The following is a 17,820-nucleotide window of genomic DNA, read 5'->3' as shown; positions in this document are numbered from 1 at the left end:
ACCTTGCCCAAAATGGATCAAAGCCCTTACTATAAGATATGATGTTTTGAAACTACTAGAACAAAACACAGGAGAAACCCTTCAAAATATTGGCACAGATAATGATTTCCTGGTTAGGAACCCAACAGACCAAGAAACAGGCAAAATTTGACAAATGGGATTAAAGCAAATTTAAAAGTTTCCAAACAGCAAAGGAAAATAAAGAGACAAACTACAGGATAGGAGAAAAACTTTGGCAGCTATTCAGCTGACATAAGGTTACTATAACTCAAGTCAAACACAGCGGCACATGCCTGTTATTCCAGCAACTCAGGATGTTGAGGCAGAAGGATGGCAATTCAAGACCAGTCTCAGAAACTTAGCAAGGCCCTATGCAACCTAGTGAGACTCTATCTCAAAAAGAGGAGTGGGGACTGGGATGTGGCTCAGTTGTCAAGCATCCCTAGGTTCAATCCCTGGTACACACCAAAAAAAAAAAAAAAAAAATCAAAAAAACTTAACAACAACAATAAGAAAAAAATAATAATCCAACCAATAAATGGGCAAATGATCTGAAAACACACTTCACAAATGTAAGTACAAATGTCCAATAAATATATGAGAATGATCAATATCTTTAGCCATCAGGGAAACGCAAATCAAAACAACATTGAGATTTCATCTCATCCCAGTTAGAACAGCCACTATCAAAAAAGTAAGCCAGGTGCAGGGTTACACACCAACTACTCAGGAGGCTGAAGCAGAAGGATCACAGGTTACAGTCTAATCCTGGCAACTTAAGAGAAACTCTGCTTCAAAATAAAAATAAATAGGCCTGGTAATGTAGTTCAGTGGTAGAGCACTCCTGGGGTCAATTTCCAGTATGGGAAAAAAAATGTTGGTGAGGTTGTAGGAAAAAAGGCACCCTTATATACTGTTTGTAGGAATGTAAATTTGTACAGTCACTATGGAAAACAGTATGGAGGATCCTCAAGGAAGTAAAAATAGAACTACCATATCATCTAGCTATCCCACTCCTGGATATATAACCCAAGGAAATGAAGTCAGCATACAAAAGAAATAACTTCACACCATGTCTATTGTGGCACAATTCAAAATAGTAAGAGATGGAATTAGCCTAGATGCCCATCAATAGATGAATAGATTAAAAAAAATACACAGACACAATGGAGTAATATTCAGTCATAAAGAAAAATAAAATCCTGCCGTTTTCAGGAAAATGGGTGGAACATCATGACTAAATGAAATAAGCTATACACACAAAAAAAGACAAATATCATATTATCTCTCATATGTAGAAATGAAAAATAGATGACCTGAAAGTAGGACTATGAAAGTCCAGAAAGGGAGTTGGGGTAGGGTAGGAGAAGCAGGGAGGACATTATCAGAGTTCAACATATACATGTATGGAATGTCACAGTAATGCCCATTAATTTGTACAATTACTGTGTTAATAATTATAATAATTTTTAAAAGACTAAAAAGACATAACAAACGAAAATCATGACCCTGGATTAAACCTGTACTAGGGAAAATGGACACTATTAGGAAAACTGTTGAAGCTGAAATGTAAACTACAGCTTAGTTTTAAAGTATTATATAAATGTTATATATCCCAAGTACTACATATATATGTGTACATATATACACACACATATACATACTAACACACACACAAATGTATATAAGAGAAAATAAAGCAAATGTAGAAACTGGATATTTAGGTAAATGATATACAAGAGTTCTTTATATGTTTATGCTGTTTTTGTATGTTTGAAATGATCCCATTTTTAAAATTTTTATAAACTAAGTATACAATATGATATGAATCTCTCTTTTAAAGTGAACTCCATGTTTGCTGTTTGGATTGTGTTCCACTTTCTCCTTTGCTACCAGGTTCTTGGTCTCCACAGGGTTAATGACTAGTACTCTAAGGCAGGCACATGTTAGACAAGGCATTAAAAAAAAAAGAAAGAAAGAAATGCGAGCTACAAACGTCAGAGGCTAACATTTAAAAAATCCACACATATTTGCAAAACTTCCAAGCCCTTCTCTGCTGACATTAGAAAGTCACTGCTGCATATGCCTCATGTCCTGAGCTTCCCTTGGATAATCCCACATGACTTTCCCAACTCACAGATTTTCCATTTGGTCACCCACTCAACCTTCAGCACAGTCATATCTTTTGCAGAGCTAAAAATAGCCATTCTATCAAGTGGGTAGTTGAAGCATCATTTAGTTAGGAAGATAACTTTCCTAAGACTATTTCTTTAATGATGACAATGCATCAGCAAATCAAGATTTGGACAAAATAAAGACATGCAACATGCTGTGCTGCATGCAGCCTACCACTAATTCTTAGCTCAGTGCACAGAAATTCCAGGCCCACTGTGAGGCTTCTTGGGATTCATATCCTGAATTTTTCCAGCTGTACAACTTTGGGCAAGTTACTTTAACCTTCCTGATCCTATTTTTACATCTGCAAGATAAGAGTTGCTAATATTACCTTCCTGTGGACAAATCTCACAGACATCATGTTGAACAAAAGAAGTCAGAAAAAATAGAGTGTATAAACTTCAAGAAGCAAATAGTGACAGAAGTCAAAAGAGGGCTACAACTCTCCCCAAAGGGGTGGAGAGGAGAGTATTTACTGAGAAGGAGCACAGAAAGGCTTCAGAGCAGTAGAAATACAATTTCCATTGATCTGTGTGATAGGTACACAAGTGTTATGATGTAAACATTCATTAAAGCTGTACATTAAAAATTTGTTACATCTCAGCCAGGTGCTGTGGCACATGCCTGTAATCCCAACTCAGGAGGCTGAGGCAGAAGGATTGCAAGTTCAAGGCCAGCCTCAGAAATTTAGCAAGGCCCTAAGCAATTTATCGAGATCCTGTCTCAAAATAAAAAATATAAAGGGCTGGGGATGTGACTCAGTGGTTAAGTGCCCCTAGGTTCAATCCTGTACTACACTTATATGTAACAACTGGTACTATAACTACTGGTACCAAAAAAACAAAAACAAAAAGAAAGAAAAAAGAAAAAAGTTCTTACACCTCAACATAAAAATAAATAAAAAAGAAAAAATATAATATCAACAAATAGAATTATTGTGATATCTAAATTAAAAAATGTATGCCAAGTGCCTATTACATGGTAAGCATTTGATATAAGTCAGCTGTTATTATTACAATTAATGGTAACTCCAAGCTAGGAGGATCATCTGATCCCAGAATTTCATAGCTAGACTGGGCAACATAGCAGGAAACCATTTCAAAAGAAAAAAAAAAATGCTTCTGTATTGACCAAGTACAGATTTTTTTTACTTGTCATTATTCCCCAAACAATACAACAACTATTTACATAACATTTAAATTTTATAAGAATTATAAGTAATCTACAGATGATTGAAAGTATGTAGGAGAATGTCCATAAGTTATATGCAAATAACGTATGCAAGATGTAAGCATCTGAAGATTCAGCATCCCCAATCTCCCCACAGATGTCAGGTGACAACTGTCCTCATTACAACAGAACTATTTTAAAGAGGCATCTACCTTTTTACTACTCCTGAGTTCGTAAAAATTTTGTGCCATTTCAAACTTCTTTCTCTTGCCTTTGTCTCTCTATATTACTTTCTTTGTATTTAAACAGAGAAATTATACCGTTTGTGTAATTTTGAAGAGCAATTTTAAAGAAGTAAATAAGATAGCTGAAAATCTGTGCAGTTAAAAGTAACCCTCATCACTGGATGTCAGCATGGATGTCATCTGATTTTAGAGCTGCAAACCTGGAAAAACTTACATGGATAATGAATAGGCACCAGGAACAGTCTTTCTTTTTCAGTAAGTTCTATATTCTAGAGGAAGTTTAAACCAAAGGGAAGAAATTCAAAGGAAGGGTAAACAAAAAATTATGTCTTTGAACATTTTTTTTAAATGAAAGTAAAACTAACATTACCAATTGATGCATGCCTGCTGAGCTGCCTCTCACTCTGAAGATCATTTCTAACTGTCATTGACCTGGTAGATTTTTCTTAAATGTTAACTTCAATTAGGTCACACTGTTTTGGTTTGCTTTTTAACTTACCTTGATAAAAGCATAGCCAACACCATTATCTGTAATGGTGAGTCCAAGTGAATCCTCAGATTTATACACATTCACTTCTTTTTTTAGTCCTTTCACATGGGCAAATATAAAATCTTCAAGACCTAATTGCCCTCCTAGGAGTTTTTCCATGTCAATTTTAGGTGTGTTTAAAGTACAATATAAGATCTACAAAGAGAAAGAAATATATTAAGTTAGTTTCTATTAGAAAAATATTCTGGTCATTAACTTATTTGATAAACATTGAGTGAAATAGTCCTAAATTTATGATGTCTAAATCTACACATAAAACATGTTTGTATGCTGGCTGGACAAAATCTGAAACTCATTTTCATATAGAGACATTAGGTAACATGTACTGTTTCCCATAGGCCTGACAGTAGCTTTATAAAGTACCATGTTATTTCCATATCACAAACAGGAAATTGAGGCTTAGAAAGCTAGGTTGTCTAAAGTCACAAAGTCAGTACTTGTCAAAGCCAAGGATTCGAGGTGAGATTCTTCACCTTCAAAGTGTTTTCAACTATAAGATCTGCTATTTACAAGGTTGAAAAGACTATATTCCCAAAGATCTGCATAACGCATATTCTGCATGATACACACATGGCAATGAAAATACAGGCAAACCCACATGTGAAAACTGGTAAATATATTTTTTAAAAAGAAATTTTTTATTTATCTTGCATTACAATGCTTAAAAAAATTTTTTCATGGCTGGACATAGTGGTGTACCACCTGTAATCCCAGCAACTCGGGAGGCTGAGTCAGGAGGATTCCAAGTTCAAAACCAGTCTCAGAAACTCAGTGAGGCCATAAGCAACTTAGTAACACTCTGTTTCAAAATAAAAAAATAAAAAAAGCTGGAGATGAAACTGAGTGGCAACATGTCACTGGGTTCAACCCCCAGTACCAAAAAAAAAAAAAAAAAAAACCATTAGTGAATGAGGTGTGAAAAGTAGAAATGTTTTAGGGCTAAATTAAAACTTAAAGACTGAAAAATCCAATCCCTTAACTTTAAAAAGGAGGACTGAGGTTTGGAGGAGTTAAAGAAATTTATCCAAATTCACAGGATAGTAAAAAGGTAACCAAAAAAGTAGCTTAACAGAACACTGCATGAACACTTTAAAGAGACTCCTTATGTTTGGCAAATCTCTATAGGACTTCATTTTCCTTCAGAAATATGACTTATTTTACTAAAATATGCAGTGCCACTCTTAATTATGTTAACCATAATCTGGGTAATTTGGGAGTCCAAATACAAAATTATGGAAGAGAGGAAAGGCTGAGAATTTGTCACTGGTTTAATGTGTCACTGTTAGCAAAAGCTGAGTCCTCATCCCCATGCCAATCCAATAATGAAGACAAGGTTTTGAAAAAGAAAAAAGAAGTTGTATTGCTTTGGTAGCAAAGGAGAAAAGCAGGGGACTCCTGTCCCAGAGGCTGTGATTCTCCCCATCAGCGGGAACAGACTTGTTTTTAAAAGATGATTCAAAGGCTACATTTTCTGTCTAGAGTTGTAATTCACTTGTTCATTTAAAGACAGTCATTTCTTATATCTTCTGGTGCCATCCTCAAGCGTGAATTACTTTGTTCCTGTGACGGGTGTGTGCTCAAGGACAGATAACCCTTCCCTTGATGGAGAGAAATGATAATTCTGTTTCCCCTGAGATTAGGATGAGGGGGTGATTAGGAACAGGGAGGGTGAGAGGAAGAGAAAGAAACACATCTTAAAAATAAGAAGTGGCAGAGCAACAAGGACTATATTCAGATAATAAAGTGGCCCACTGTTATAAGACCACACCCAGATCAGCACCTTCATCCCAAAGCCTCTCTCCAGCCCTCAACTCTCAACCCCCCCTGTATCCCTGAGTTTTACACCATTCCTAGTTCTCACCAGAACCCTAAGCCTTAACACCTCCATAATCCTCATGAAGCTCAAAATCAGGGGGCAATTCCTATTTATCAAATGGCTTTTTAGGCCATGTCAAATGTGTCTGATTTAGCCAGGCGTGGTGGCATATGCCTGGCATTCCAGCAATTTAGGCAGCTGAGGCAAGAGGAGGATCCCAAGTTTGAGTCCAGCCTTGGCAATTTAGCAAGATCCTTTCTCAAAATAGAAATAAATAAATAAAAAGGACAGGGATATAGCTCAGTAGTAAAAGTGTGCTGGGTTCAATCCCCCATACCCCAAAAATAATAGTAATAATTGTGCCTAATTTAGAAGAGCTTCATAAAACAAAGCTTTCTCTGCTACACAATTAAAAGTTTACAAGGTCAACAAAGGAATTAGGCAAGGAAAAGACCCCTGCACATACAACAGTGAATGCCTAAGGGAAAAACTAATGCCCCACCCTTTCCTCTTTACACCCTGGTCTTTCCGGAGCCTTTCATTTAACTCTCTGTGTTCCTAGAATGGGTAAAATACATTCAGCCTTGTGCCCAATAAGTTTTTACAAATATCCTCTACTGTAAAAACTGTAATATTCCCAGCGGGTAAAAAGTTAGGTAGGCCAAGAATGGCTTCTTTTTGTAATTGTAAAATCAATGACATAATCAGTCCATTGACAAAAACCAATTTAAGTGGTTGGAGGGGAAAGCGATTATTCACAGCTTTTCTGAACTCCTTTCTCAAAATCGTGGGAAGTGAGAAGAAATAACAAACAGTTCTCTCCTTGTGCTTTTTTTCAGTGAATCTGTCAATCATATTCAAAGCATATCTCAAACACCCCTAACATGAAAGCAACTTCACAGTTAAATAGGAAATAAAAGATTAAAACATAATGATATAAACAGGATAGGAGGAAACCCAAAAAAGGAAATCTCACACAAACTGACCTTCTAGTTACTAAGCCACTTCCTTTCTTTCAATTTATCACATGTCTCTCTGCAGAGCAAACATTGGATTTCCTGTAGATAGAACCCTTTGCCATTATGCTTCCTCCCCTGCAGAATAACACTCCTTTCCAAGCAGCCAGAAGTTGGCAGGCAGGCTTCTTCTTCTTCTTCTTCTTTTTTTTTTTTTTTTTTTAATAAAAGGAGTGGAGCCAGCTATATCCTTCACTGAACAGAGATCAAAGGGAAGTTGTATTGAAAACTCACAGAAACGTGATGGCCACTAGGAGGTGAAGTAAAAGCCCTCCTTTAGCAGCAGGTAATTAAAGCTCCAAGACTTCTGAGCAGCAGTTCATCACGTGAGAATAAGAATCTACCACTCACTCTATATATATGCACATCTTTCAGCAAAGATATCTCTAAGTATGTGACAAAGGTCTAGAAATTCAAACACAGGGCTGGGAATACACCTCAGCAGCAGAACACCTGCCTTGCATGCATGAGGCCTGGGTTCAATCTCTAGCACCAAAAAAAAAAAAAAAAAAAAAAAAACCTGGATTTGCCAGGCACAGTGGTGCACAATGGTCCCAGCAATTTGGGAGTCTAAAGCAGGAGGATAACAAGTTCAAGGCCAGCCTCAGCAATTTTGCAAGTCCCCGTCTCAAAATAAAAAACTAAAGGATCCAAGGATGTAACTCAGTGGTAAAGCACCCTTGGATTTATTCCCCAGTACCAAAAAAAAAAAAAAAAGAAAAGAAAAAAGAAAGAAAGAAGAAAAGTAATTCAAAATATCGTCATAGATACTATATTTTGAACTAAAAAATATAGCGCTACACCATCTTTTAAAGGCTTCACAGTTTTTAGTCATTCATCTACTCATTAAATACCCATTTAATACCTGGTTTTTGCCAAGTTCTGTGCTGGACACAGATGAATATCATAATCCCTATACAGGAGGAATTCCCAGGCTGGTAGATGGTCCACTGAGGTACAGTAAGGCAATAAAGAGCCAAATGTAATATAATAAAATCCATAAATATTTAAACCAAAAGGAACCTAAAATACATACCATGAATTTTCCTAAACTCTCATATAGTTACTGTATTCAAAATCTAAAATGCCTGCCTGAACAACCCACTCCACCCCTATGTGACTGCCCAGGTGGAGTCTAAACCTAATAATCACTCTTTCCATTTTGCTCATGTAATATAAAATCTATCGCTTCCTTTGAGTGACTGAGTCACCTTGTCTGAAGTCCACTCAGTTTAACACACGTATTTGTCACTCTAACTCTGCTGAGAGAGGGGGATCTTAGTCATTCTTCTCTCTCCTACAATGTCTAACATAGCATATTCACTTACCTCATCTAACATGGCACACATGCATGCTAGATTTTATTATCCTCATTTTGTGGATGAGAAAATTGTGACTTTATCCAATTAACACACAAGAGTCAATGTTTACTGTTGAAAAGAAGCATAAGGGCTGGGGGTATAGCTCAGTGGTAGAGCTCATACTTAGCATGCATGAGGCCCTGGGCTCAATCTCCAACACCAAAGATAGATAGATAGATAGATAAGTAAAACTGAAGGAAACATGATAGAAAAGAAAAGAAACAGTGAGTTGGTAATGTTGTAAAAACATTCCTCTAGGAAATGTGTGCTTCCAAATTAAAAATATGTTAGATAAAAGGCAGTAAATGTAATACCTTTTATCTTTTACACTCTGGGAAATAAATTAAATTCAAAAAGATTAGGAAAGCAAATGCATGGCAAGGTATCATGCAATATAAAGAAAACGACTGATCCATTACATATAATAAATAACTTCTATGTTTTTCATGAAATCCTCAACACATTCTGGGGTATTTGTATTAGGTGCTTTACCATCATCATTGCCTATTTTCATAAGAAAAATGGATTCTTTTTCATGATTTTTCATTTTTTAGAGTGGTATTTCCCAAAAGAAATATAATGTTAGCCACATAATTTTACATTTTCTAATAGCCACATTAAAAAAGTAAAGTCAGGTGTGGTGGCACACACCTGTCATCCCAGTGACTTGGAAGGCTGAGGCAAGAAGATCTCAAGTTCAAGGCCAGCCTCGGTAATTTAACAAGACCCTCAGTGACTTAGCAAGATACTGTCTCAAAATTTTTAAAATAGTAATAAAAAGAATTTTTAAAAATAAAGAAAAAGAGCTGGGGTTATGGCTCAGTGGTGAAACACTTGCCTTGCACATGTGGGGCACTGGGTCCAATTCTCAGCACCATATATAAATAAATAAAATAAAGGTCCATAAAAAATTTTTTAAATAAAGAACAACAAAGTAAATAGAAATATGTGAAATTAATTTAATTTATAGTTTAATTATATAACCTAACATAACCAAAATATTATAATTTAAACATATAAATATAGTTCACATTTTTGTATTAGGCTTTTTTTTTTTTTAGTTGTATATAGACTCAGTGCCTTTATTTATTTATTTATTTATTTGTAGTGCTAGGATTGAACCCAGTTCCTCACACTTGCAAGGCAAGTGCTCTACACTGAGCCACAACTTTAGCCCCTGTATTAGGCTTTTAAGATCTGGTATGTATTTACTCTTATGTCTTTTCTCAATTTAAACTAGCAAGCCACAAAGTATTCATTAACCATATATAGACAGATCAGTTGTAAAATTGCATGTCTTTATTAATATTATACTTTGTGTTTTCCCATTTCTTTATATCTGATCATATCATTTTCTCAGGCAAAAAATGCCATACCTTGAACCCAACTTCTATATGTCTGTCAACACCTTCCCCACCCAATGAAGCCTAAACTAATTTTATCCACTACTATCCTAGAATAATGTTCTTTCTTCATTTTCTACATACCTATTAGATTTTATACTACTCTTATAGGGCTACCACATGCTAATTTGTAAACTTTTAGTTGACATGGATTTTTATCTTATTGTCCTTCACATGCCTATCACTGTCTTATGTATAGTGAGAGAGAGATTAATAAAAGTAGAAAGCTATTGCCCTTGGGGTTACAAGATGGAGGGCCTTGAATTGTCATTACTATACTGGTTACCAATAGCTACAGAACCATTCCCCTTCGCTTGATTTTCCTCTGGCAACTTCTCCATTTAAGCCACAGGGCAGTTTGGGAGTGACCCCACCCTTAGTTCCATTGAGATTGAGTCATGATTAAACTTAATACATTTAATGGCTTGATTAAGTCATAATCCAATTTAGTCCAAGAAGATTCAAGAAAAAATTTGTTGGGGTTTCTGGAGAAAGAATCTTTTGTTTTCCACAGAAGCTATTAAAAGGTGGCACACCTCCCATGCCTCTCCATCCCTGCTCCCTCCACTTCCCCAACTCCAGCTCACAAACCATAGAGTGAGCCTGAGATAAAGCTGACAGAGTGGACAAAGACTCTGGATTCCCATCTTACCTAAATACAATCAGCACTCCACTCTTTTCCCTAATAATACAACCCTCAGTATATATACCTCCCATGAGCTTAGGAGGAAAAGTATTCACATCCCCTGTTCCAGGCATAACATTTAGCTAGTCTAAGTAGTGATCTAGGAGTAGACAGATGTATGTCTCAATACTAGCCAATAAGCCATGAGAAGAGGACGTCCAGAAAGCTTCTGGAAAGTTCTTTTGCTCTTAAGATATATAAAGAAAAAGGAGACAACCCCTTCCCCCCCCCCCCCAGGATATTGCTTTATCTGGAAGTGGTCTAGAAACTTTCACTACCATTGAGGCATCACTGTCTTATTGTTAGCTGAGAAAGTAACCAAAGCCAAAAATGGAAAACCAAAGAAATGGAGTATGCCTAGATCCTTGATGACTAACTCTCTTTTATGCAAAATAATAAACTATCTTGTTTTAGCCAGCTTGAGGAGGTAATTTTCTGTTACTTTCAGCTGAAAACATACCATCTGATGTACAGGCTTATCCCAGAATACTCAGTCACATAAGCCAATTATTTCACTAAGCTTTTCTAGGTGGGATTTTCTGTTGCTTTCAACTAAAAGATTCCTGATAGAATAATGATTCCTTGTATCTTTAGAATTCTTCACAATTTAAAAGTTCCATTTATCTCATTTTACCCTTTAAAAAAATTTTGTAAAGCGCATGGTAAATTGTGTTTCTTTTAATGCACTGAGGTACTATGTATCTATAGTACCTCATATTCTCCCTCCTAGTCTTATTCTATATCCTCTAACAGTCAGTTCCTCCCCCTTACTTTAAATATCAGTAAAATCAATCAATCTCTTAGGAATTATCTTGTCCTTATAATGATTGGTAAACAGAAGAAATATAAAAGGAAAGACAAGAGACAAAAATAATGGATTAAAAGGTAGGAACCTGGGCCTAGTCCCAATTCTGTATGTTACAAGTCTTTCGGCCTCCTGGATCCACACGTATATCATGACATTAGTAAAGCTTGGGCTACATCACAGAATTATTACAAAAATTCAATAAAAGACTATATATAAAAAGTATTTTATAAACTCTGAAAGTTTTTATCATTATTCCTGAAATAAGCACCTGCTTCCTAAACAATAATATGCTTGAGAGCTTAAATTGCATGACTTTTGCTGAAGATATTACAGTTTTCTCCTTTTTTAATATCATAACTAGGATAAATTCCATTTTTTCCCCATAAACTGTATTACCCATTATCCTTCAACTTTTCTTTATAGTTGTAGATGGACAGCATGCCTTTATTTTATTTGTTTTTTATTTTTGTGTGGTGCTGAGGATCAAATGTGGTGCCTCACACATGCTAGGCAAGCACTTGCCACTGAGCTAGAGGCCCAGCCCTCCTTCAACTTTTTGTTGAAAGATAACTCATGGACAGTATTTTCTCTTTTTGGTACTGGGAATTGAATTCAGGGATGCTGATGCACATTCCCAAACATAGCTTTTTTTTTTTTTTTTTTTTTTTTTGAGACAAGGTCTGGCTAAGTTGCTTAGGGCCTCCCTAAGCTGCTGAGGCTGACTTCAAACCTGTGATCCTCCTGCCTCAGCCTCAATAGCCACTGGAATTACAGGTGTGCACCACCATTCCTGGCTCAAAATCATTTTTGAAACTTCAGGAAGTCCATTTCCAAATTTCGTTTGTTTAATGTTTTCCTTAAATAGAAACTGAGCTGGCCAAATAATCTACATGTTCCAAAGATATCTGCAAAAAAAAAATATGAGCTTGTTCAGCTGGAATTAATGTTAATCGTGGATGTGATTTTAAATACAAGTAACTAGGGCTAGGCTTGTGGCTCTGCAGTAGAGCACTGCCTGGCATGTGTGAGGCACTGGGTTTAATCCTCAGCACCACATGAAAATAAATAAACAAATAAAAGGTATTGTGTCAATCTACAACTAAAAATACTTTTAATAAATAAATACAAGTAATCAGGACAGTTACCTTACAACTGCCAAAAGTGGAAGTACTAGTAAAGATTTTTTTTTTAGTTGTAGTTGGACATAATACCTTTACTTTATTTATTTTTATGTGGTGCTGAGGATCCAACCAAGGGCTTCGCACATGCTAGGCGAGAGCTCTACCACTGAGTACAACCCTAGCCCACTGGTAAATTTTTATACGATGACTTTCATTTATCTCAATCTTCCCAGGAAGCTTCCTTTGTACACTTTATCTCAAATAAGCATTATACAAATATCAGTCAAAATCATTATAGAAAATAAAGAAACTACATAATAATAAGCCTAGTATAATATTAACTAGACCTTACTTTCCTCAGGAGTTATTATCACATCTTTACATATAAAAAGAAAACACTTGGGTTATGTTTCCTTTGTTAATGACTAAGGTTTTATCTGGGCTGTTCTTATTTAAGCCTCAAAAATGCTTTCTCAAAGAGAAAAAAAAAAATGTTATTTTCCTCCAACTAGGTAATTGCCCTTAAAATAGTAAAAATTAAAACCAACTTGAATTTAAGAATGAAATAATTATTGGGGGTGGGGAAGATTACTCACTTACCTTGAGTACTTGAAGAGACAAGATCATCCCCAGCCATGTCACATGTAAAGAACTACATTACTCAAATACTTCCAAAAATCTTAGAGTGTCATAAGCTACACAATACCAAAATATTTGGTAAAGGTGTTGTATATAGGAACTTTTATAACTCAAACTTTTTCAATTATATTCACAGACTGCATTTTGAATACTGGTTCCCACTTCCACTAAACTACTGTGAAAGCAAAAAATGGGGAGATGAAGTTCTGCAAGGATAAAAAGAATATTAATTATTAAGGTACAAGAAACGATGATTACTTGTGTGCAATCAGCTACTTGCACATTTACTTCATTTAACCTTACAGTTCTAGGTCACAGAACATCCCTAGACTGAAATGCAAAATCCAAAATATTTGAAAATCCAAAAATTCTTGTTGAACCACCATGGTGCCAAAGGTGAAATACTCCACAACGCAAACTTAGTTTCATTCACAAAAATATTTAAAATTGCATGAAACTGTATGAAATACCATCAGTCTATGTGTATACAGAGTATATGAAATATAAATGAATTTTCAGGGTAGACCTGGGTCCCAACCTCCAACTACTTTATTATGCATATGGAAATATTCCAAAATGAAAAAAAAATGGAATTCTGGAATCTAAAACACTTCTGGTTCCAAGCATTTCAGATAAAGGCTGGTCAACCTTTGTACCATTTTTTTTTTTTTTTTTTTTTTTTGATGCTGGGTAGATTGAACGCAGATTTCACACATGAATGATAACCACATACTCTACCACTGAGCTATATACCCAGTCCTACCTATTTTTTACAGCTCGTAATGGCTTAGAGAAAATGGTTGTGTAGGGTCACATAATGCAAGTGGAACTTCAACACTGGTTGTCCAAATTTAAGCTCTTTTCCCTGAAGTGCTTTTCTGACATCTAAGGATCATCATCCAGGACACTTGTTACTTTCTAATGCCTAGCTCAACTAATTCTTATAAGTCAGGCATGAAAGAAAGTATCCCTATGCCCTATGCAGAAAAGAAAATCAACTCTAACTCATTAAGAGAGCTAAGTTCACATAGCTAGTTAATGGCACTCAAAACTAGAATCCAGGTTAGGGACTTCTTCTAACCCATGACACTAGCTGCCATGCAAATATAAACTCAATTTTGAATTTAAAACTCCTGGAAGGCAGAGACTATATAGTTTTATGCTCTACATTGAGTCAAATAAAGTGTTTATTTCATAAATCACCTGCTACCTAAAAAGAATAAGACAGCTTGCAAAAGAAGCTATTTGTAGCCAGGCACTGTGGTACATACCTATAACCCCAGCAACTCAGGAAACTGAGGCAGGAGGATCTCAAATTTCAGACCAGCCTCAGCAACTTAGTGAGGCCCTAACCAATTTAGTGAGACCCTATCTCAAAAAAATATACAGGGATGGTATGTGGTTTAGTGATTGAGCACCTCTGGGTTCAATCCCTGGTACAAAAAAAAAAAAACTATTTGTAAAGGGAATCTAAAAGTTAAACATATTATATGGCTTCACAAATATCAAAACAGCAAAAATATATTACTGTTTAATTTGAATCACTGTCAATAAATTTTTTAAATACTTCTTCCAGTTAAAAAATTTTAAAACTGACTGGTTACATTTATTTCTTTGTATTATAAACATAGACATTGAAATTCTCATGCTTATTATTTTCCAATACAATATATATACTATATTTCTAAGATTTGTTTTAAAATACATATCATTTTATATATCCAATGCCTTTACCTTCACCTTGACAATAGCTGCAGTCATCTAGAAACAAGTTTCACAGCTTGGAAAAGATATAAAATTGGCAACAAGACAGATATTTAGAAACATGATACTGTATGCTCTATTTAGACCTTCATGAGGATATTGTATAAAGCCCTGCCTCGAACTGGGTAGAACTTTCTATAAATGATTCACTTCTAAATTAGCTGCCCTAGGTCAGCAGTGGTAAGCCTTAAATAAAAAGTGAATCATTCTTCATACTCTTTCTTCTCCAGTACAACTACTTTTTTTTTTCAGTGTTTTTAATGACCAAAATAGTATAACAAAAGAATTCTACCCAACCCCCAAATGAAAGACATAGTCTAGTTTATATTTTTAATCTACTAAATGACTTCCCAGAATAACTGAAAAAATATTTTTTGGCGGGAAGGGGGTTGCTGGAATCTAATCAAAACAACTATGTATCCAAGAAAATCAAAATTGCAAAGCAATTCTTGAGACATTAAAAAAGGTTAAAAGTACAGAGAGGTTTCAGTCTTCCTTTGTGGACATGACCCAGACACTAAACCAACAAGTAAGATAAATCAAATGTGTGTAGCTATATATATCACCTCTCCCACAATATTCTTGCAGTCAGAGATGTCTGAGCTTATCCTAGTCTAATAATGCTGTAAGGTTACATGCCAATTTTAAAGACATCATAAATCATTGCTATTCCCCCTTGTCAGCTGTTGTCTCAAATTTTCCAGCTTTCTGACCATTTATCTTCTTTAAAAAGCCTTCGCCTATTTGACAGTAAAGAGAGGAGAAAACCTAAACAGAGAGACTAGAACAGTAGGGTGTTTTGTAAAATAATAATGAATATAATAAATTATAATTTTCAGTAAAGAGATTTGTGAAATAACCTTTTTCAGTTAGCTAAACAAATACACTAACAGTTTGTAAAATATTGCCATTTATCTCAAAAAGATCCTTAACAAAACATTCTAATTTGTTTGGTAGAATGCTTATATTGCACTGTGTTCCAATTAGCCTAAGAGGCTGACTTAAACCCTTATAATGAAATGCCTAAGGAGCATGTGATATTTAAAAACCACCCAAATGAATCATGGAAAACTGGAAAGCAGGCATGATGAGCCATTCAGGTGTCAACATGGAGCGGCAGGGGGCTGGGGTGCAGCTCAGCAGTAGAACTGTGAGTTTGAACCCCAGCAGTTCAGAAAAAGAAAAAAAAAACAGATGAGCAATGGGGGAAGACAGTCTATTCCTTACTGTTCTCCAGAACAGAAATTCTGACAGAAAGATGAATACTTTATGGAAGAAAAACAGGTCACTAGAGAAACTATCAGAGGCAGAGGGCACAGGGTGAAGCGGATTCATGAGAAACGCTAGGAAATGGTACTACAGAATTTGCTAGATGACAGGTGACAAAGAACTCTGGGGCAGGGAGTAGAGTCAAATTCACTGACCACCTTAGACTCAAACTGTTCATTAGAAAGTTGGAAAGCACAGAAAGTAAACCTATGGGTAGAGCTGGTGGGACTGATGCACAACTTTCCCTCCATCAGGACTGTGTGTGAGGATTCTTCTAGGCTTGGGGTTACTTGGTTTTGAACCACCACCGGCCTTGGGGACAGAGAGCCATGGGTACAGAGAATAAGGTGAAAAGAAGCTGCCAAGAATAGAACTCTGTCAGAGGCTCAGAGATACTCAGATACAACCCTGGCTGAAAGACTGTCCTTTGCTGTGAGTTGTTTATTACCAGCTCCCTGATCCCACTCTCACCAGACAGCTGATCCCACCCTCTGCTGGCCCACTTTACTGCCACTCCAGGCTGTGGGATTCCTGGTTTTGAGGGAGGCAAAGAACTTAGAGAAGTGGGAGAGACGACCAGGCAGGGAGACCAGGCAGGATCAGGAGACTTCCCAAAGAAGTTGGCAGGCTACCTTGGGGCTCCATCCTCAACTCCCAGGAATGTGTCACCACAACACAGCCAGGACGAGGAGTACCAGTCCCCTGGCTCCAGGCTGGGTACTGACACCGCGCCCTTACTACCTGCTTCTATTTTTATGACCATGTGCACTGCCCTTCCCAAACGCCTTGAAACCTCCCTCACTGCCCAGGAAATAGGCTCATATATTATTGGTGCCTAATTGACAAAGGTATGATAAACTTTCTCACTTTATATTTTTCTTCTTTTTCCTTTTCTAGCAGGCAAGAAATGTGTTGGTTTTATTGGTTATAACTTATTGGTTATAAGTAGGATAACTTCTAGCCCCAGTTTCCCTGTCATCCCAAAGTAATTATAAATACCATTCCTTTTATTCTCTGAAGTGTCTGGGCTTGGAACATAAATTATATATATGGTCACATATTTATACTATATTTCCTATTAAACTGATCAAATAAGCATGCTCCCATTTCAGGATGTGAAAAATCATATGACTTGGTGTTGAGGAAAGGCAGTGGCTGAATTCTTCCTCTATCCCTTGGTACCAAAGTCACCTTCTAAAAATGCCCCAGTCCTGCATTTCTTGGGAGAATATATCAATGTCCCATGACTTACACACAATAAACAAGACTCTAGGAGACTTAATGTGGGGAAAAGTGAAAATCAGCCCTAAATGTTGAGACAAATTCTGTCACAGGTACTCTCTATGCCCTGAAATATGAAGCAAAGAAATACATATAAAGAGTCATTTTTGGCTTAGGGGAATAAACTTGAACAAATATACAAAACAATTCTGGATGAACTGGAATATTTACTTATTTATTTAATTTTTCAGGTTTAACTGAGATTCTTAACTTTGTTGACTAGGTTTATACTAAATTTTACTGAAGAAGCCCTCACCAGAAGAGTCCAGAATAGTTACTACAACACAAAATTCCACACTGAGACATATTAGTTTGAAGACTGTATATAGAGATATGCTTTTAAGCTTGTCTTCCTTGTTTTCTGGGCTTAGGCAAAGGGTGGAAAATGAAAACTGTGTGGGTCTAGAGTAGAAAAATTACAAGGAAAATATTTAAATATTAGTTTCATCCAGCATTCTATTTAAGGGAAAGAGAACTAGCATTTTATTAAACCATTGTTCTGGACACCTAATATGCT

At 36.1% G+C, this 17,820-nt stretch overlaps 1 protein-coding gene across 1 annotated transcript in view; it reads right to left on the bottom strand.

Annotated features, from left to right (window-relative positions):
• The window catches only part of Gipc2 (GIPC PDZ domain containing family member 2), an 84,406-nt gene that overhangs the window by 47,355 nt on the left and 19,231 nt on the right, over positions 1-17,820 (bottom strand). The window contains exon 2 of the mRNA XM_027935238.2: positions 4,090-4,275. Coding sequence (XP_027791039.2) covers positions 4,090-4,275 — 186 coding nt within the window. The remainder of the gene's footprint in view (positions 1-4,089; positions 4,276-17,820) is intronic.

The sequence above is a fragment of the Marmota flaviventris genome, chromosome 10, assembly GCF_047511675.1.
Source record: "Marmota flaviventris isolate mMarFla1 chromosome 10, mMarFla1.hap1, whole genome shotgun sequence".
NCBI lineage: Eukaryota > Metazoa > Chordata > Mammalia > Rodentia > Sciuridae > Marmota > Marmota flaviventris.
Note: the sequence above shows the minus strand (reverse complement) of the source record. Positions and strands in the feature narration are given on the sequence as shown.